Below are 21,197 nucleotides of genomic sequence, written 5' to 3'. Positions count from 1 at the left end.
CCTGCAGTCCCCCACCTCTGTTGCAGAATAAATCCACACCCGCAGGACTTGAACCTTGGACCTGCAGTGCCCGAGTCTAAACTTTGCATCTTTACTTTATCCCAGCGTCTGACGTGCACATCGACTGCTTCATGTAAAAATGTGAAAAACTATTTTCATGGAGACAAACCAGAAAAAAACTAAGAAATCCTAAATATTCCTAAATCAGTTCAGCTAAAACAGGAACAAGTCTGCTGCCTTGCTCAAAGGAAGTTGGTAACATCTGTGCTTCATTATTGTCCTCCAGTACAAAAGGTTCAGGATCAGATCCTCAAACTAACAGGAGGTGGAGGACTCGCTGTCTCCGCTGCTGGAGTTCTCAGACTGGCTGCGGTTGATGGGCGGGGCTCCGAGGGGCCTCTGGCCCTGCTGGGTCTCCTGGTTTAAAGACAAACAACACAAAAGAGGAAAGTAAGACACACCTAAAGACTTTCAGTCAATCTGGACCTCGACTCGTACGGTTTCAGGATCTGGAGCTTCTGTTTTGACTGAAGACTCGCCTCCAACGTTTCCATCATAGTTCCAACTGAAGAAAACAAGACGATCACGAAACACGATTGGAACAGGACAAAAGCTGTGATGAAATGTTTCAGCAATTTTCTTTGTTTACGTCAATAAACCAAAACCGTTAGTAAACCACGTGGATCAACTAGTCACTGAACGGTAATCTTATGATTTTATTAGAATAATGTTGCAGCTTACAGACGACGAAGAGACTAAATCAACATTAACACTGAACACTACAGTTACCTGTTCTTCATCCCGTACTTCACAATATCAGTATCACAAATTTAAACGTGTCCTGGTTACCTGATGTAACTCCATAACTCCACCCCCTAGTACGCTTCACCAGTGGCTGTGAGGGGTGTTCACCTGTGGTAGTCATGACAATAACCTGACCAATCCCTCACTGCGGCTCAGAGTCTGCAGCACTTTGTGACGGTGAGGCGTGTGGAGGATTGTAGAAGCTCTGCTGTCAGTCTTTAATAAGAGATTTCATAACTGCATGTGTCATTTTTTCCCTCACATGAAATATTTGAACGACAAGTCCTGACGACAGGTACCTGCAGACCCCGCCCTGCATGTCACCTGGAAGCCAAACACCTACTAAGTTTCTTCATGGTGGGTTTTTCCTTTAATTTGAAACGTTTCTATACGTGAGCATTTTTAATGAACCCTGGTCGGTGCTTTTAATCCAGTCTGAAGCATTTCTATTACCTCCACCTGGTGCTATTAAAAGCAGCGCAGTGACCCTTTCATGCTGCTCCTGCTGGATCCAGTGACTGACAGCAGATTACCGTGATGGGATCCTGGCGTCCTTCCTCACTTCCTGCCTCTCTGTCTGCAGGAGCAGCTCAGGCTCCATCAACAGAAGCACAGCAGAGTGTGGAGGTGATCTAATGGGATTATAATGGCAGGATATCTGCTGCTGCCAGAATCTAGACACACGTGTCTATACTGCCTCACACACAGAAAATGACCAGGCTGAAAACTTTCATAAAAGCAAAGGTGCGACGCCTCAGTCACAGGTAGTCGTTTCAAGTCTCTTTGAAGATTAACGAGCTCAGCGTCTTAACGAGGCTCTTGATTGCCAGGAAGTCTGAGCTGTAACGAGCTCTGAATGCTGACGAGCTGACGCCCTCACAGAGATCATTAAACCGAAAGCGGCCGTGCGTCATGTCCGGACCGGTCCGCGCTACACCAGCTGATATTTGAACACTTTTATTGTTCACATCTCTGGATTTCTTTCACTTCCTTCCTGCTTTCGCGTCTCCTTCACATTTCATAATCAGAAACGATTTGCCTTCAGGGGCTCCGTTTAACAAATATCACGTGCACTGCTTTCAGCTATTATTTTTATTTAAGCACTTTGCAGAGTATCCATCAGATGCTTTTAATGTCTGACTTTCAGCTTCACCTTCCTTTCTGTATCTGTTATCGATGTTGGCAGTCTCCTCCTTTCCCTTCACGCTGAATCGGACGTGTTAAACAAAAGCAAACCTGCTGCTGCTTTTGTTTTCCAGCCAGCACAGATAGACTCTGAGCTGCTGTTCAACAGCTAATGACTGGACAGTAAATCAGGATAATGGGCTCTGGGCTGCTCCGGGCCTTTCGTCCGTTCACTGGATGCTAAATATCCGGGGATTTAATGGCTGTTTATCTCTGCTGATGCTGCATTCTGTTACTTTGCTTCCCTAAAGGGAATAATTAGTCTGGTTAAGCAGGGACCTGACAGGCAGGACGGGGAAACACGCTGAACTCTTTGTACAACTAATGCTGAAGCCACAGTTTTAATGGAAACACCAAAGGAACAGCAAACAGTGATGAAGCACTCGGTGTTTGCCTGTGTTTGTTGTCTCCTGCTTCACAGACAAATCAGAGTCATTAGAATATATTAATTTGACATTTGCTCAGTTATTAAAAAAGTCTGTGTGTTCTGACCCTTAGTTCTGGTTCTAAACGCTTCACTTTGGAATACGAGTGCTTACAGCAACCTGCTGCAGGAACATAGAGTCTTCACAATGACCTTTTTTTCTTTATTTAAGGGCAGACTGCATGGACACAGGAGGTGTGGCCTCAGGAGGTGTGGTCTCAGGAGGTGTGGCCTCAGGAGGTGTGGTCTCAGGAGGTGTGGTCTCAGAGGTTTGGCTTCAGGTGGTGTGGCCCCATAGGGGGTGTGGTCTCAGAGGTGTGACCTCAGATGTGTGGCCTCAGAGGTGTGGCCTCGAGAGGTGTGGCCTCGGGAGGTGTGGCTTCAGGAGGTGTGGCCACGGGGCTGAAAACACCTGAATTCAAAGATAATGAGCTGTGGCCCAAAACGTTTGTCCGTGTAGAGTTTAAGCTCACTGGGTCTGGAGTGTTTTTGTTCTTTGATTCTGATCATTCTGTTATTTTATGGTTTTTCATGGTTTAGTTTGTATTTCTGCTCCTTTACTGTTCTTGTGCCTCCCTTGTGTTACGTCTAGTCGTCCTTGTCTCCATGTTGGTGTATTTCCTGTTCTACTTTGCCGTGTCCTGTGTTAGTCTTTACAGTGTTGCTCTCCCTCCCGTCTCGTCATGTCCGATTAGTTTCGGCTGCGTTCCCCTCCTGTTTCCTGTTTCTGTGTATTTCCCTCTGGATTACTTCTGCTTCGTATCCAAAATAATATTGCCCGAAAAAGAATTTTGTTGTCGTGGAAATCATGTCAGCCAGCATTAAAGTCTGGTTACACGACATCCTAGGACTCCTAAAACTGGAGAAGATAAATTCTCCCTCAGAGGCTCATCTGATAGATTTGTTACTCACTGGAAACCATTACTTAAATACTTACCGTAGCTTCCAGCACAAATCTCTTTGTAGTCCATCATACGCCCGTGCACAAACGCTCCAGCTGCTTCCAGCAGTGGCTGTTCCACCTCGTAAGATTACTTCATTTAGGATACTCCAGCATTATCGATTTACTTTGACTGAGGAGCAAATGTCATTAATATCGATATTAATTAGAGTTAATTAATGTTGATTAATGTCAATATGAATTCACAGGAATGAGCCCTTTATTGTTGGTCTTCATTATTTGTTTTGATGTATGGGTTAATGTCACGGCTAGACGGTCCTCACCGGTAGCCTTGCCAATTTTTGTTGTGTTAGTGTGTACTTTGTGGTGTTCTCCATCCTGTGCATGTGTGTTTGTATGCTGGAACATGTACTTCTGGAAGCCGTGGCACGGAATGGCAGCTGACCCGGGGGTAGGATCCTGAGCTGGAATCGTCGCACCTGTGCGTAATCGCTTCGCCGGCTGCTACTAATCCGAAGCAGACCTATTTAACGGTGCAGTCGAGTCACAACCAACGCTGGAACGTCGAGCTAAACCGGGTAGCGTAGTCGTGATTAGCATACCTGTTTGTGAAGGAGAGAGAACGTTTTCGTCACCATACGCGTGTTTTTCTCATCTGCCTCCAGGATCCAGGGATCGGAGGAGGAGCGGGCACAAGTCACTGCACTGTCACCACGGGGAGAAGCCACCGTGTCACTGCACTGTCACCACGGGGAGAAGCCACCGTGTCACTGCACTGTCACCACGGGGAGAAGCCACCGTGTCACTGCACTGTCACCACGGGGAGAAGCCACCGTGTCACTGCACTGCCCTTTTTGGATTACAGACTCAAACTGTTGCCTTATTTTTTCACTGTGAATAAATTCACTGTCACTCTGCAAGGAGTCTCGCACCTGAGTCCTTTAACCCAATTCACCGTGACAGTTAATCCATCTTTCTGTAACATAGTCACCTTCAAATTATTGGGGGGTATTCATGCCATCTATGTTATTCATGTTTACTGGATGTTATAAAGAAAGAAGAGACGATCATTTCTGTCTGTACCTTTGTGCTTCGTGTCTGCATTTGATAATAAAACGAACACAACAGCAGTTTAAATATCAGTGCGTCGAATTCAGACGTCACAACATTTAAACCGAGTTTCATTTGCATCTAAGTGACAGACTCCTGTTTAAAAAGCGTCAGAATTTCATTTTTCTTGACTTTATTCACTTTGTGAACGTTGATAAACTCACTTCAGACTCACCTGCAGAAAACTGAATATTTTCTTCTGCTTTCACGTTTGTTTGAGTCCATCTGCTGCTGCTTGATACCAACATTTGTTTCCTGCTGCTGCAATGACTGACATCAGGAAGTGTCCGCAGCCTGCTGGATGATGTCCTGTAACCCACTGAAGTCTGTCAGAACTTGTTTGTGCTGTGAGCAGCCATGTGGTGCAGGATAAACACAGCTGCACACATCTGCATGACGCCCTGAGGGGCGCGGCTGAACGCCCTGTCCCACAGAGCACATGTCGACGGCACTGCAGACCCCATCAAACAGCCCAGCGTCACTGAGATCAGGTTCACATCACACCTCCTGAATCCATGGAAGAGCAACCTTCAGCTCAGGACGCAGAGCCACAGATCTACTAACTGACTGTAAGATACCGGACCCCGAGTTGGAATAACACATCCATCGGAGTGAGTGTGTGAATGCACGCAGGCATAGAGGAAGGTGCATGAATGTGAACGTGTGAAGAGGAAAGCAGCGGTCTGTTCATCTGTTTGTTTTATGCTGATGATGCGTCTCTGCTGGCTTTGAGTGATGCCCTCCAGCTCACTGTGACGGGACGGCGCCCAGAGTCTGAGACCGGGTGAAGGGCCCGCTCCGGGCGAGGGAGGAGTTACTGCAAAGGGGAGGAGTGAAGTTTTTGCTGTACAGTCCACCCCCACCTATAGCTGCATGCTGTGGGTGGTGTGTGAAAGAATGAGACTGTGGACCAGCCGGACCAGTGACACTGCGCTCTCTGTCGGGTGAACGATCCACGCTTTCATGCAGGATTCTGGTGTTTCTGTGGATTCCACACGTGTCTGTATTTACAGATGAGCCAGATGTTCTCCCTCCCTCTGGGTTACTGCTTCATTACTTTGTGTCGTATGACTGTTCAGTAGGAAAAGCTGTAAAACTTCTGAAACTGCAGTTAAAAGTCCAAAATGTGTGCGTGTGTGTGGTGAGCAGCAGATCAAACAAGCTAAGAATGATAAATTATAATTATTATAAATGAGTCTCCAGACCTGTGAGACTCATTTAGACTCTCAGAGACCCAGCAGCACTGAAACAGACAGAACCTGGAGAGGAAACGAAGACGAGCCTCTGATGAAGCCGCAATGAAGCAGCGACTTAAGTTTTCCTATTTACAGATAATGATGAATGGTGTTCAAATTTTAGTCCGTTGGCCGCCTCCTCTTTGCTTTTGACACATGGTTTAAAATAATTGCCTAATTAAGCGTCCGGAGGCGCTGGCTGCCTCTCACACTGTTCAAAGCATCACTTTGCTGTCTCTGAATAAGAAAAGATATAGACTACACGTAAACATGCTCAGACTGGCTGTTTCTGTCCTGACTGGGCTTTCTGTGTCTATGGTTCGAGCAAAAATAATCATTCATTTATTAGCTGGAAATAAAAAGCAGATCATCCACAGCTGATGTTGGATCCACTCAGAATTTGTCTTGATTTTTTAAATAGGTTTTTCTTGCTTAATGAGATACAGCAGAAAACGGTTACCTGGTGCATTTCACAGCACATTCAGCCGTACTCATTATGTCTGACAGTTTGGGTGGATTTGTGCTGGTTTTGTACAGTAAGCGTGGGGAAGCTGCAGGCTGTGTCCCTGTTTCGTGACAGCGTTTCATCAGGCAGCAGAAAAGACGGAGCGAGGTTTCATCTGCAGGCGAACTGTGGAGGCTTTGATTTTTTCTGAGGTCAGCGGAGCGAGACGAACAGGTTTCACAGCGGCGAGACGGTGACTGAACCAGGCCAACAGGAACGAGGGGGGAGGGAGGGAGGCTGGGGACGCGGGGGGAGGAGGACTCGTGATGGAAAGCGCACGCAGACTGTGTGCACGTGTGCACGGCTATCTTATGTGTGCAATAGAAACTCGGTTTCACAGCACAGCAAACGCACAAACTGAGCATGTGCCAGAGACGAGAAGCGTTTATACGAATGAGCTGAAACTCTTCATTTCTTCAGACAAGCCTGAAGTAGATCAGCTGTGTTGAAGACTCCTGATGACCTGCCGATGATCATGATGCCTGCAGCCGTACCTGCTTTAGTGTAGCTGAGTTAAATGAGCGTTCGTGTCTGCTGTCCCGTTACTGCACAGCCGTGTCACGTGTTGGACGGACCACCCGCCCAGCTCTGTGTCTGTGCATGGAGTGTTTTTGGTGCTCGGCCTCACCACTCAGCTCCTCATCCAGAACCTCCTGCATGTGCTTCATCATGGCCTCAAGCTCACTGACCTGAGGAAGATGATGGATCTTTTAGTCTGATCAGAATGATCAACTCTTTCTATAATTACAAACAAAATCACATAATTATTATTATTACAGAGACAGACAACCAGTCACAGTCACATTCGTACCTGTGGCCAGTTTACAATCACCAGAGAAGCTGACCTGCATGTGTGAACATGTCCACACAAAGGGAGTCCTGGATTAAGGTGATGTGATGGTGCTGCCGCTGTGAAACCACGTTACTGTTGCTTTGTTTTTCCATCAGCCATAATTAAACTTTTTGTTTAAATGGTAAATGGCCTGTATTTATATAGAGCTTTACTCGTCCCTGAGGACCCCAAAGCGCTTTACACATCCAGTCATCCACCCATTCACACACAGGTGATGGCAGCTACATTGTAGCCACAGCCACCCTGGGGCGCACTGACAGAGGCGAGGCTGCTGGACACTGGCGCCACCGGGCCCTCTGACCACCACCAGTAGGCAACGGGTGAAGTGTCTTGCCCAAGGACACAACGACCGAGACTGTCCGAGCCGAGGCTCGAACCGGCAACCTTCAGATTACAAGGCGAACGTCCAACTCTTGAGCCACAATTATTCTCTCCCGTGTCTGCATTCGGGCTCCACAAACACAGGCCCGCTCGGCCGTGACACATCAGACCACAGGCTTTCCGACCAAAAGTTGAAGAAGAACTTTTGTAAAGTTCTGCTGACACACTGAAAAAGTCTGTTTGTAATACATAAAAAAGACCATAATGCACATTTAAATGGACTCTTCTGCTGTATGTCTGTGGTGTTTCGGGGTTATCGTTGCACTCTCTGTCGTGGGAACAAAAGCTAAAAGAAAAAGCTGGTTTTGTGTCGCGTGGTCCCCCGCAGCTTTCCAAAAGGCGATTTAGCTTTAATAGCTTTGGTCACGATAGACACATAAACCTTAAACAGCAGGCTGAAGTGTGCTATTGACAGAAAAGCTCGGAGACATCCACGTCCCCCGTCCCCGTGCTCAGCTGCCGAATCGGGAAACCGAGATTGTTCTGCACAAAGCTTAATAATCATCTGCGTGTTGTTACACAGCCGATGCATCATGTGAATGATTCCGACTTATTTCACTCGTTATTCCTGCAAAACAAACAGAGCGAGGGAGCAGAGAGGGGGCGTCTGCGGGAGGCTTATCCACTTTCATTCACGAGCCAATAAAAACGGACTCAGACATTTAAACTGCAGACACACCCTCGTTCAGATTGCTGCTCCAGAGTTAATCGTGCAGCTGGAATTTAAAACAGACTTCACGCAGTGTCGCATCGCTGCGCATTTAAAGGACAATTAGAAGGTTTTTCAACCAGTTCCATTTTCTATTAAGCTAACTGTTATAGCTCTGCTGCCTCGGCTGGACCTGCTTTTGGTCTCAGCAACTTTGATTTGCTTTGTGCTTCAGTGCAGATAAAATCACCTCACACAGGCAGAGTCACATGGACATAAAATAAGGACCAAAGTGCAGTGAGAGACTTGAGAGACGGGAATAAACTGGCAGCGTGGAGTCATCGGAAACAGGAAGTACAGCAACAGTCAAAAAAAGAACCGTGAGGGAGGAGAACAAAGGAAAACTGAGACCACGTCAGGCTGATCGTCAAAGCAGCACAACGAGGAGAGAGGCTGAGTGTGCGGCTGATGAAAGATGCTCTGCTTCAGAAAAGGCTGAAAAGACTCGTCTGCTGCATCTGTGACAAACCTCTCTGCACTTTGGTATCTACAGCTGAGAGACGAGTCATCGTGTAGAAAATTACTGAATGACTGCAGCTTGTTTGGGAGGTACAAGGAGAAAACCTCTGCTCTGTAAACTGAACATGACAGTTTAGGTTTCAACGTTGCATCTGAACATACGAGAGCAAAGCGGAGCTGTTCGGCCATGGTGCACAAACACTTCAAACCAACAGCACGGTGGTGGAGGGGCGAGGATTTGGGCACCATGAACTCCTCTGTATTCTAGTGTCAGACAAGAGGCCGTCTGTCTGCTGAAGCTTGGACTGAACTGGGTCACCACGATGACCCGAGCACAGCAGCAGATCTGCAGCAGAACGGCTGGAAAAGGAAAGAATGGTGCAGTGGTGCAGTCAGAGTGTGGGATGCTGTGGTGGGACCTTCACAGAGCTGTGAATGAATAATCCTGCAAACCTCAATGAGCTGAAGCAACGCTGTAAAGAAGAGTGGGTCAGAACTCTCCACAGTGATGTGAGAAAGTCCCACAGGAAACTTCGAGTTAGTGCTGCTGCACGAGGTTCAGTCAGTGTATCAGGATCATGTACAAACTAATAATAACATGTTACTGGATCATCTTCACTCTGTAAAGAGAGAAAACAGGTGGATGGATGTAGTTTCAGTTCAGGATCTGATTGGTTGTTTGAATCGGGTTCACTTTGTGGCGTGGCCCCTCCCCGACCGCTCAGGAGGAAGGCGTTTCACTTTGCACCCACTTGCACTGACAGCATTTCTCTGCATCAGTCAACTGCTGCTCCACTAATAATGAATATTATTTTCCATTATCTGTGGCAATAACTCAGCCCTGTCCTCTTCTTCAGTGTTATCGGCTCTCCAGGCAGTAATAACTGAGAAGCGATGGAGCTGTTACTCTTCATCATTCAGGAACATTTATGGGCTTCATTTCTGTTCGGCTGCACGACAGGATCGACCACTGAGGAATGAATTTCCATGAAATAGTCTGAGCCTGATGGAGACGCAAACCTGCACTACAGCTTTTTTAATATTTATCTTGATGCAGCCGCTCACTTAAAAATTTTAAGCTACGACAGCCTCGGTATGAGATAAAGACGGATTCGTTTAAACGATGACTCACGCAAAGAAACTTATTGACTACTTACTAGGTTTCATCAGGGTGACGAGTCTCGCCCCGTCCAAGTGCGATGACACAATCACCTGCTCACAGAAATGACCGGTGGGCCGATCTTTATGGAAGAAAATAAAAATATGGAGCACTTTAACGTTCTGGGTTCCTGCAAGAGACGACTCTGTGACGTGGAGTGTTTCTTCTTCACTCACTGTGTGTTAACAGACCTCTCTGCATTGAATCATATCTGTTATTAATCTCTGTCTCTCTTCCACAGCATGTCTTTATCCTGTCTTCCTTCTCTCACCCCAACCAATCACAGCAGATGGCCCCGCCCCTCCCTGAGCCTGGTTCTGCTGAAGTTTTCTTCCTGTTAAAAGGGAGTTTTTCCTTCCCACTGTCGCCAAAGTGCTGCTCATAGGGCTCATATGATTGTTGGGTTTTTCTCTGTATGTATGATTGTAGGGTCTGACTCACAGTATAAAGCAGCTTGAGGTGACTGTCGTTGTGATTTGGCGCTGTGTAAATAAAGTTGAATTGAAGTTAGAAAGGCTCATTAAAGCAGAATGAAGCTGTAGCTTCAGACTCACAGATGTAACTTAACACTGACATAATTATGGGATAGCTCCACATCTGTGAAGCCTCTGCAGTGATCTCTACAGCAGCAGCATACGCTAGCTTCTTTCTCAGGGAAAGACAAACAGTATATAAAATCAAAACAGATAAAATCTGTTAGAAAATGAAGAAACTACTGTGTTCCCATCTACACAGGAGCACGACAGACAAGCTGCAGCTGAACACATCCGGTCAGAGGATGAATGTATGAGCATTAGTCTTAAATCAGTTAAGCTGTTGTTAGGAAAACGGAAGAATCTGGACTGGTACCTGTAATATCCTGTAAGTATTTAAACTTTTTTATTCGGCGGGTCTTTCACTCATTGACAGAGCGGTTTGACATGCGTCTAAAGCCTGATTCATTCAACAGCGCTCTGGTATTTGTAATAGTGCAGTTCTGATTTGGGCGCCACGGTAAATCTATCAGCTATCAGACGAGATCTCCAGAGACGTGACCCAGCATCGCGTCCTCTCCACAGAAACGCAGCGATCAGAGTCTCAGAGCTTCGTCTCGTGGCCTCTCTGTGTCTCGGCTCCGCTAATTATCCGGCTCCACAATCCGCAGCTTCGCTCCATTTCTCCTCTTCTTCTCCTCTCTGTTTTCTGTCATCACTATCAGCAGTGACAAATAGGTTTAATCTCTCCCAGCCTTCCACTTTCTCTGAAGCTCAACCACAAATTGGCTGCTGGCCTTCACCGCTGGCTCTCTCTGCCTCTAATGGAAGTGAATTGGACTCGGCCGTTTGGTTATAAATTGGTGGTAATCGTCCCGGGATGCAGAGCTGCTGTCTACCGAAAAATGGGATCTGACTCACCCTGTAGCTGTGGGCTCGTGTCAGTGAAAGGGATCCCTGTAGAGGGAACATTTGTGGGACGTTTCCTCTTCCCCTGCATGTCCTACATGCTGCGACCGATCTCTGCAGGCTCAATCAGACCAAACCTGCATGCAGCTTACAGACTACAGTGACAGAAAATAGCACATCTGCTTTTATACACCTGAAGCTGAACTGACATTGTTAGTGCAGCGGCTCAGGTTGTGATTTCAGGTCCTCCCTAAATTATTACTGCATACAGTCCTGCAATAAGCTATTACTGAACTATTAACTTCATGTACAGTGTCAGCGTTTTGCATTCATTCGTTCATTCGTTCATTCTCCCTTAAAAAACAAACCTTTATCTCTTTGTGGGAACGTTATTCCCACCACTGCTGGACGGTGGGAATAATGAGCACATAAACAGGGAGAAGGTCCAGCCTCAAGATGACAGAGGTCATTTTTTAAACTCTGAAAACATTCCTCACTCCCAGACAGCCGCCCCTCCCCCATCTGTCCAAGCTTTCTTCCTGCTAAAAGGGAGTTTTTCCTTCCCACTGTCGCTGTTTGCGTCTGATGTTGGGATTTGATGCTATATAAATAAAACTGAATCGAACTGAATTACAGTAAATCATATTTGTATCATAATCAAACCTTAAAAATCCATCCAAAGGCTAAAAATCCTTTATCCAAAGATTTAGATTTAACAAAGATCACACTTAAAAAATAAGAATAAAAATATAGTACAGAGGAGCTGCAGAGGCACCGAAACAACAAAATGCTGCAAAACTATGAAACTATACAAAGAGAAACAAAAAGATCCACAAAGGCTTAAGAGACACAACAAGAAGCAGGAACGACTCCACCAGCAGATGCCAAACGCCTGTTTCAGAGGCCGCACCGAGCCCTGGTACACGGCGGTTGTAATGATCCATCGGTGAGTGGACATTTCTCCTTTGACAGGAACAAACCGAGCACATGAGCTGTTTCTGTTTCCATCATATTCTCTTTGAGTCTTAATCCCTCAGACTCCTCCCTAAATCACCTTCAGCGTCTTTAATTTTCAGGTTATTCTCTCACATTTCTGATTGTGCTGAGAACTTCCAGCTCTGGCGTTAAAAATGCACTTTTTCTCTCAGAGTAACTGAGCTGCTAACAATGTGCATCTTCGTTAGCGGCGGGTCAGGACTCCTTGGCTGCGAGTGTGTCTCTAATTAGAGGTTTTAGGCGGCTTCTCTGGACGCGTGACAATTGTATTATGATCATTTGAGCCGCACGAAAACTCTCGTCACAATGAAAGCCAGCCAGCAGAGACGCCTGAGAGCTGCAGTCAAAGCTCCTCCACCTACACCATCCTCTCTGTGTGTCATGCTAATCCAGGCTAATGCTAACACTGATTAAGGAGCTAAACAAAATCCCATCATGCTTCCTGAACACTGGATAAAGAAGCAGAGTGGAAACAGAGCGAGACTCTCACACGTTCCTCTGTGTTCGTCTCTTCGTGCAGATTTTATGTTCAGCCATGAAAGCACGTTAAAAGCAGCTCACCTGTGGGTCAGACAGGTACAGAGTCTCTGCAGGTGCCGCTGGCTCGTCGTCCTCTGAGCACGAGTCGAACCTGTCCTGGTTGTAATAAACTTCTGCAGCCCGGGGATCCTCAGGGATATCTGCACACACGTACAGCAACAACTTCAAAGCAACTTCAACAACCAACACAGGAGAAGACGAAAGTCAAGCAACCACAAAGACGTGCGGCACGACTGCAAACAGATGAGAGCAAAGACAACAAGACAGCTGACAGACAGCGGAAAATGAGAATAAGCAGACAGAATATGACCAAAGACACTCAAAATGAATTCAATAAGACAAAACAAAGACATGCAAGATGACCATAAAGAGACTTTTGTTTGCAGCATCCTGGTGATCAAAGGGTTAAAGATCCATGACCACGCCCAGTCTGGCTGTGGCGCTTATAATGTTCACAGAGCCGCCATCGTGACTCATTGAGCCAGAAACAGCATGAAGCAGAGGAGCTGGGGCTGAAGGGGGTTGTAAAGCTGCTTGCAGATCACAGAAACCAGGATGTGGAAACTCCTCCCTATTATTGGGTAGAAATGTTCAGTGTTTTACTTTAAGCTTCACATGTAATCGCATTCTTTATCTGCAGTGACACCATGCCGGCCCGTGTGCGCACTTCTATTTAAAACGCACACAGCCGAGGACTAAATGTGCTCATAAAGTGAAGCGAGAGGGAGGAGTTGATGGACAGAATGCTTCCTAACCTCTTTAGTCTTGATGGATTTCATTTGTCTGCTTTACCAGGCGCTGCGTCTGGGTAATTATTCCTGCTAACGAGCTCGGAGAATTGTAAAGATGGAGGATGTTTAATTCATGGTGTCTCTGAGGTCTGACAGAGCCTCTTCCGCCACTATCAGCCAATCACACGACAGGGATTAAGGAGAGGGTGGAGCTCTGGGAGTGTACGTGAGGGGAATCTACCATGAAATAAAAGGTTGAACTAAAAGATGCAGAGAAAAGTCAGGGAGAGGTCAAAGACAGGCCGCCGCCTCTACTGCGATTTCAATAAAAATAAAATGTTCTGAGCTCCCAAATCACCCGACTGTTCAGATTAACAAGTTATTTACAAAACTGGAGTGTTCAGCACCTGGAAAAACCCTGTTACAGCGTATCTGCAAGTTCCTTGATCAGATTTAACCCTTTAAGACCTACCATAGAACCAAGTCCACCAGAGCTTATATTATATTTTTACCTGCTGTGGAGCCATTTTTGGGAGCATTTCAAGTTGCTATACATCAATACAACCATTATAGCCCAAATTTTAATAATATGTCTGCATTAAGTGCATAGTAATTACATAAAGTGCAAAAAAGTGCAATAAACTACAAAAAAATTGAAAATAGTTTTTGTTTTTTAACATATATTTCTAGTTAGAGAAATTTAAGAGGCTTATCCCTCAAAACTGTAAATACAAAAAAGTTTCACAAAATAGTTTCCCACCACAGGAAATTTATTTTGAGTGTCTTCATAGTTTTATTTTTGAGATACACCAATTTTCATACACTGCAGGAAAAACGAAAATAAATATTATACTGCAAATTTGCAAAAAAGCAGCATGTGCATCAAAATAAACTATTTCATCAGTGCAATATGAGTCCTCAGCATCCCAGAAACGACACAGAAAGTCATAAAGTCAAAGATAACTTTTTAAAAACACCAGTATAGGCTCATGAGATCCTGGTGGTAAAAAACTACATTTCCGCAAAATGACATCACTTCCGGTTTCGGGCAGGTCATGGCGGACATGCAATAGTTCGCTGATGGATGTAGGAAGTGTTACAAACAGCTGATCGGATCGGCAAAGCGTGTTTCTGGAATATTATGTTTTTGTTGCTGCAAGTGCTTTTATGCAGTTTTTGCAAAGCTATATGTGGAAGGAAACTGTGACCGAGGACAAGCTGATGGCATCAGATGTAAGTACAACTCCTCCAGTTTCATATGCAAAACAAATGATTGCCCTAGCTTACGTGGTTGCAGAGCTACGGGATTTAAAAATAGTTACGCAAAACAGAGCGTGCTGGTCCGACCGGCTTTAAAGGGTTAAGGCAGTGATTTTACGATCATTTCCTGCAGTGCCTGCAGCACAGTGCGGAGCGGCTTCCTAAACTTTCCTCCCACGGAGGTCGATTAACTTGTGGACAGCGTCACAACACGTGAGCTGGAATGGAAAAGGCGTTCCTAAACTGGATGGTCGTAATTAACTTTTGGTTGTTGCTCCCTTGTCAGGGAGGAAGTTTAGAGTAAGTATCTCAGGTGAGGGGAGGGTGAGCGAGAGGCTGTACAACGGATCGCTGTCTACAGCGAGGATGAGGATGCTGCACTGGTCTGTTGAGATGAAGACGGAGCCAAACGTCAGACCACAAACACGTTCATCTTTTCCTCGACCCTGACGACGCTTCCAGTTCCTGCTGCTCAAAAACATCCCCACAGCATGACGCCACCTCATGTGGATGGAGGATGACATGGTGCTGAGTCAGGTGACCCAGTGTGGAAGTTTGGATTCTTTGATATTTGGGGATTTAGTGCTTTTCTCATCATGTAGTCTCGTGTATTTTCTGGCTCTCTAAGTTCTTCAGTGATTTCTTTGTCTTCATGTTTGTTTCATGTCCCACACTCAGTCGTGGCTCCGTGTCACAGTTGTTACTCTTGTCTCTGCTCCTCGTGTTCTGTCAGCCTGCGTTTCAGTGTCGGCCTCTGGTTTCCTGTTTTATTTTGATAGTTCCATGTGAGTGTCTTTGGTTTTGCTTCCTCCCCGTCTCGTTGTGTGCCCGCCGTGTTTCCTGTTCCCTCGTTGCTCTCTTGTGTATTTGAGCCCTGTTTGTTGTTGCGTCGTTAATAATCACACACCCTGATTGCTCTGGCTTTCCTCTGCGTTTCCTGAAAACTCTGTTTCGGTTTTGTTTTGCTTCATTGTAATGTTCCCGGGTTCTGTCACAGCACATGAAGCCTTTTTCAGTTCAGCCTTTGGTTTTGGTCCTGATCCTGCCTGCTGCAGCCGTAACATGACGCACTGGCCTGTGATTAGTGCTGCCTGATTGGATTAACCGGTCAGTGTACCTTCCTGACCTTCCTCACCACGAGCTCTGGACAGTGTTACATGATTCTGAGAGTGAATGACAGAACGAGCTTTCAGTCACTGTCCTCCAACCTCAGTCGCTCAAACACAACTCCTCGTCATCACATGAGTCCAGCTCAGGTGGTTCAGGCATCTGATCCGGATCCTGTTTCAGGTGTGTCCTACTGAGAGGACGTCCTGAGGTAGACGTGGGACATGCTGGAGTCAGAGCTCCTCGTGTTCCTGATGAAGACATGGGAGGCAGCGGCGTCAACTAGCGGGTGTCTGTCCTGTGTCTCAGGCTGAAGGACACCTCTAACGATCCACTGAGCACTTCCTCTCCACCACTCTCCTCCTCATGCGTTTAAATGCATCTACTTCACTTTATCAACTCCCATTTTCTCTCCTGTGGTTTATATTTCGTCCCGGTCTCTCGATGCTCCTTCTTTTCTCTTTTCTCTCCCCTGAACCACCGAGCAGTCGGGTAGGAGGCTGCTCCTCCCTGATCCTGGTTGTGCTGGAGGTCTCAGTGGTCCTGTGTGGCTCACGTTCTCTCTGTAATCCCAGTGAGCTAAAACTGAGCTGAATGCTGATGCTTCTGTCAGAAACATGGAGCTCGGAACTTGACACATGTAAACAGAACCAGCATCCCAGTGACGGACAAACGAGACTGGATTTCATTCGAATAAACCATAACATGAGATCAGCTCCGAGTCTTTTACTCAGTTAACATTAAACTGATGGATCAAATTGTTCACTCATTCTTGACTCAGGAGATATTTCACCAGCGGCTCCTCTGTGATATCAAGCTGTCTAGAAACTGATTGGCTGAGCTCCAGCACCATGTGACGCGAGGCTCAGGTGTCGGCTCTGCTGCTGAGACCACAGCGGCTGTGACTCTCCGAGGAGCTGCCGCCTGTCGTGGGTCGTGTCGGAGCTCTCGGACCCTTTAATGAGAAAACAGTTTGAGGAGCCTGAAGCTGGAAAACTAAAATAAGACGATGCCGGTTTGGAAAAGGTGACGTGTGTTATGATGAAAGGCTGGCAGCAAAATGAAGCTTTCAAAGTTCATTACTTAGAAATGGCTCTCTGTGGAGACACTCGCAGTTTAACGTGTTGAACCAGAGCCTGCAAATAAATCAAAAACTAATGATGAGTCACTTTAAGGACGTGACCAGCGGGAGTCTTTCCACTTCCTCCTCGCTGTTTCAGAGCAGTGACCAAGTTCTGCGATGGCGGCTGTGAAACGCAAACACTGGTCTTCTTTTAAAGCCGACTAACACCCTGTTTCACAGCAGCTCCAGCTCCTCCAGCGAGATCATTCCCAGGCAAGGCAAGTTTATTTATACAGCACAATTCAACAGCAAGGTGATTCAAAGTATTTACAGAGACATTAAAAACAAAAACAAATAAAAATCAGGATTTAAAATGGAAAAAAAAGGTAAGTTTTGAAATTTAAGCTTAAAAGTAAAACAGTGTGGATTTGGTGCTTTATTCAAATGCAGCTCGCTCCACAAACTAACTTTCTGTTTTTGTCTCTGAGCATCCGGAGGAGAGAAAATCTCAGGTTTCATTACGACTTCCCGAGCAGTTTGATGCAGTCGAACCTTTATGAACTCAGCATCGAGCCAAACGTCCTGTCGGCGGTTCCTCATCACTCAGCGTCTGTGCTGCTGAAGGACGCCTGAAGTGTAAGATGTGGATCTGATCCCGAACGTCACGCGTTCACCGTCCAATCGAATACAAACTGAAAAGCTGAGAGCTGGAGGAGAGCAGAGCCACCTAGTTTCTGTTCAGAACTATGAAAACATTAAATGAAGTCTGTTTTCTTGATGTGAATCTAAGTGTCTGTGAAACGCCGCGGGGCCACTTCATCCCTGAAAACTCTCCGTGTGGAGAATCGAAATTCCATCTGCTCCCAGGAAGCATGAAAAACCAACGCAGCTGCTTCCGCTCATATAACAGATTTCTGCTTTGTACATAAAGAGCTCTGTTTCTTTATTTGTGAGCTCCCTGCAGGCTCACGTCTCCAGCTGCGAGTTTCTCACCAAACTGATCAAACTCCAACGGCTTCCTCTCATAATCGGTCCTGCTGGATCGCGCTCGCGCTCGGGGACTTCACGGAGGTTTCAGGTGTTTCCCAGAGAAACAGGAAGTGCTCCTCAGCTGTTTGCTGATGTTCAGTCAAAGTGTTTTCCAACATGGCCGTAGGAAGGACGCTGTCGAGCTGAAGCTGTTTATTCTCTTTTATCTTCTCCATGTAAACTGGTTTGAACTGCTTCCAAAGATGTCGGCAGGTTACTGGATGATACTGATGTTGAGTCATTTTAAGGCGCTGAGACTTTCACTGTCATCCACGTTTCTGCTTCCTTCTCTTGTGCAAAAACCTGAATAACTCAGATATAACCTCAGCATTCTCCCACAGCTGCCCTCAGCTCTGAACTGTGCTCATAAAAAGTGAAAAATCCAGGAGGGACCGATGATGAAAGCACGATAACAAAGAAATTTCAGACTTTCTTTGTCTCATCTGAGCTGATTTTTTACAAATGACATTAACTTTAATGAAATTTTCTGGCTGTTGGCCTTCCTTATTACCTCCGAAGGATTTTTAGATAAACGTATGATTAAGCTGCTGAAACGCAGACCCCTCTGGAGAGCTTTTGCTTCACATCAGCTGCAAATTTTATTAGTTCGAGCTCGCTGGCTGCTGGGTTTATTTAGGAAACGTCAGTGACAGAACACGGGAGCAATATGAACCTGAAGACAGATCATAACTGCAAGCTGAGGAAATGTTCTCCAAGCCTGTTAGAAACACTTGAACAGACACAGCCTGCGTAATTTAGCCGTCCAGCGTGAAGCTGAAGTTTCACACAAGCTCCGAGTTCTGAGTTTGATGTGGAGAAAAGAGAACCTGCTTTAAGTCTCAGCCTGAGGTTCCTACTGAAGAAGCCTCCAAGAAAAGACATTTTCTGACCTTATCAACATAAATATATATTATTTAATGGTAGAACAGACATCCCCAAACTCAATAATTCACAGTCTGAATCTGGTCCGTACTTCGGGACCTCTCAGAAAAACCTGCAGAACCATGAAAAGAACCGAAAGTTTCTGATGTTTGTTACAGAAACAAATCTGAAGCTGCTGCAACTCCACAGGAAGCACGTTTCACGTCTGCAGCGCGTTCGTCGTCCAGACTCTTCAGAGGAGATGCATCACCGTGGCAACCGAGAAAACGAGCTCCGGAAAAAGTGTCGAGTGTTGTAATTTAGTTACATTTAGTTACATAACATTTTAATGATATTTCACATGTTAGAACTCAACACGTCCAAGTTCAGACGTTCTCACTCTTTAAGAGCTTTTTAAAAATCTTCACAGATTCATCGGACGACCGCTCGATTCAAGGTTAGTGCCACAGCTGCCCGAAATAAACAATAATCACTGTTTATGTTCATGGTTAATCCACCAGCATCTGCAAGCCTGATGATATTTTTATCACTATAACATAATTATTGTTGTAATCCTTGAATTCAAATGTCCTGTAATACAAAAGGGCAGATAGAAATAATAAAGCACATTATTATTATTATTATTATTATTATTATTAGAAGATGCTGAATTACACGTATTTCTTTCATCCCTGAACAGAAAAATGAGTTTTGGAGTTTGAAAGTTCATCTTGATTCATTTCCAGCTGCTTTTGTTTGTTGTTTGCAGAATAAAAAACATCATTTTTAGTTTCAAACAAATTTTTTGACAGATTCTAAAACATTTGTGTTCTTGTTTCAATGACTAATACATTTGTTAAGCAGCGAATGTGACCACAGCTTTATTGTTTTTAATCTCTTTGCACTTGTTTTTGGTCTTCTCGCTCGTTTTGTGTTTGTGCTCTTTAAGGTGGTTTTTGTGACGCTCCACCCCTCTGGGAAGCTCCACCCCTTGGGAAGCTCCGGCCCTCTGAGTCTGCGCCTGTGTGCTCTCTGCGTGTACGCGTGGCGATGAACGAGCCACCATGTCTGTTGTTTTCTCACCGTGCAGTTCTGGTTCTGACTCGTCCTGCTTCGGTTTTGGCGCCGACCCTCCAGCGTTCTGGCGATTCTGGCTGCTGATTGGCAGAGCCTGACTCTGGCAGGCTCCGCCCTCTCTGCTCTCCTAACGGTTGGTGGAAAAGCATTAAATGAGTGTTTTACTGGAACCCAGTTAGACTCGGAGAACAACAGAGAAACCCACGAAGCCCGGGTCGAGTATCAGAGGAACAACAAAGTGTTTCTTACATTCAGAACATCCACACTGACTTTTTGGAAATGGCGGCTCCTCAGTTCCCTCCTGCGGGTGTGGACCTCCTCGTACTTCTCCTCAGCCAGTTTCCTGTAGAGGACAGAGGACACGTTGTGAGGGTAACAGAAGGTTTTTCTCTGATCCCCCTCCAGCTCGCCTCCTCGTTCACCTTTAGACCACTTCCTGCCTCCGTTCTGTCTCCCTGACAACCATCTGCACTCTGTCACAATAAAGATGCTTCAGGGACGTGGACACGTGGTTTATGCCGCTCTGCCCAGCTGCTGTTCATGGTGCCCTTATTCTGCCTTGTTTTACACTTTGGTCATGAAATAACCTGCAGAATATATAACAGTATATAACCTGTAGAATAAATATGCATAAATCCTCATGTTGGACGGGTGGAGGGTTGTAGCTCTGCAGCTACAACCCTCCACCCGTCTCCTGACAGCCTCAGCATCTCTCTGTGAGAGCAAACAGGGAACCATAACCTTATTTCAGGGTAGTGCACAAGTTTCCTGGTAATGAAAGGTGGCTTCTGGGGCGCCCGCCACCAATAAAGGAGGTGATAACAGCCTGCTGGATGTGTCCACGGGACAGATAACCACAGATAACCACAGATAACCACAGCTGTTTAATGGGCTTGTAAGTGTGTAAACAGGTGTGGAGTCAGCAGCTGCTTCATTATGAGCGAACAGGGAGGATCGGCAGCGTATTTGTGGATAAATCTCTAAGTTCATGTGAGCCGGACTTGATGAAACACATGTTCAGGTTCTGGTTCCGACATAAAGTCCTGCAGGAACCGCCCGCCTGCTGTCGTCCCTGCCCTCCCATGTGATCTCCGTCTGCACGCCATCTGACGAGGATCCGTGTTGGCGGCGTGCTGGCGTCATTCACAGGCTTCTGAGCACATTCACACTTTATTACGCACGCAGTGACGATAACAAGCGTTTAACGGCCCCCTCGCCGTGACGAAAGTCGATTAGCACGCCGGCTCGGGGGGACGGAAACCAGAATGTGTCAGATCCAATTTGGATAATGTCACTCTGCTCTCACGCCGCCTGATCGAGGTCACGGCTTTGAGTCCTGATGGAGCCGCCTGCTGCTGCCCCTCGTGAAACAGGAAACAGGAGTCTGGATCGGAGTCGTCCTTCCTCCAGATGTAGATTCATCAAC

At 46.1% G+C, this 21,197-nt stretch overlaps 1 protein-coding gene across 1 annotated transcript in view; it reads right to left on the bottom strand.

Moving 5' to 3' along the window:
* Positions 1–362: 362 nt before the first annotated feature.
* The window catches only part of nek11 (NIMA-related kinase 11), a gene marked incomplete at its 5' end in the record, with an annotated part of 58,902 nt that continues 38,067 nt past the window's right edge, over positions 363–21,197 (bottom strand). The window contains 6 exons of the mRNA XM_082552918.1: positions 363–417; positions 4,600–5,287; positions 6,793–6,853; positions 12,665–12,783; positions 19,778–19,898; positions 20,021–20,114. Of these exons, the coding sequence (XP_082409044.1) occupies positions 5,172–5,287; positions 6,793–6,853; positions 12,665–12,783; positions 19,778–19,898; positions 20,021–20,114 (511 nt within the window). The 3' untranslated portion in view covers positions 363–417; positions 4,600–5,171. The remainder of the gene's footprint in view (positions 418–4,599; positions 5,288–6,792; positions 6,854–12,664; positions 12,784–19,777; positions 19,899–20,020; positions 20,115–21,197) is intronic.

The sequence above is a fragment of the Aulonocara stuartgranti genome (assembly GCF_965226115.1).
Source record: "Aulonocara stuartgranti genome assembly, chromosome: 11".
Classification (NCBI taxonomy): domain Eukaryota; kingdom Metazoa; phylum Chordata; class Actinopteri; order Cichliformes; family Cichlidae; genus Aulonocara; species Aulonocara stuartgranti.
This window is presented reverse-complemented; position numbering and strand designations above follow the sequence as displayed.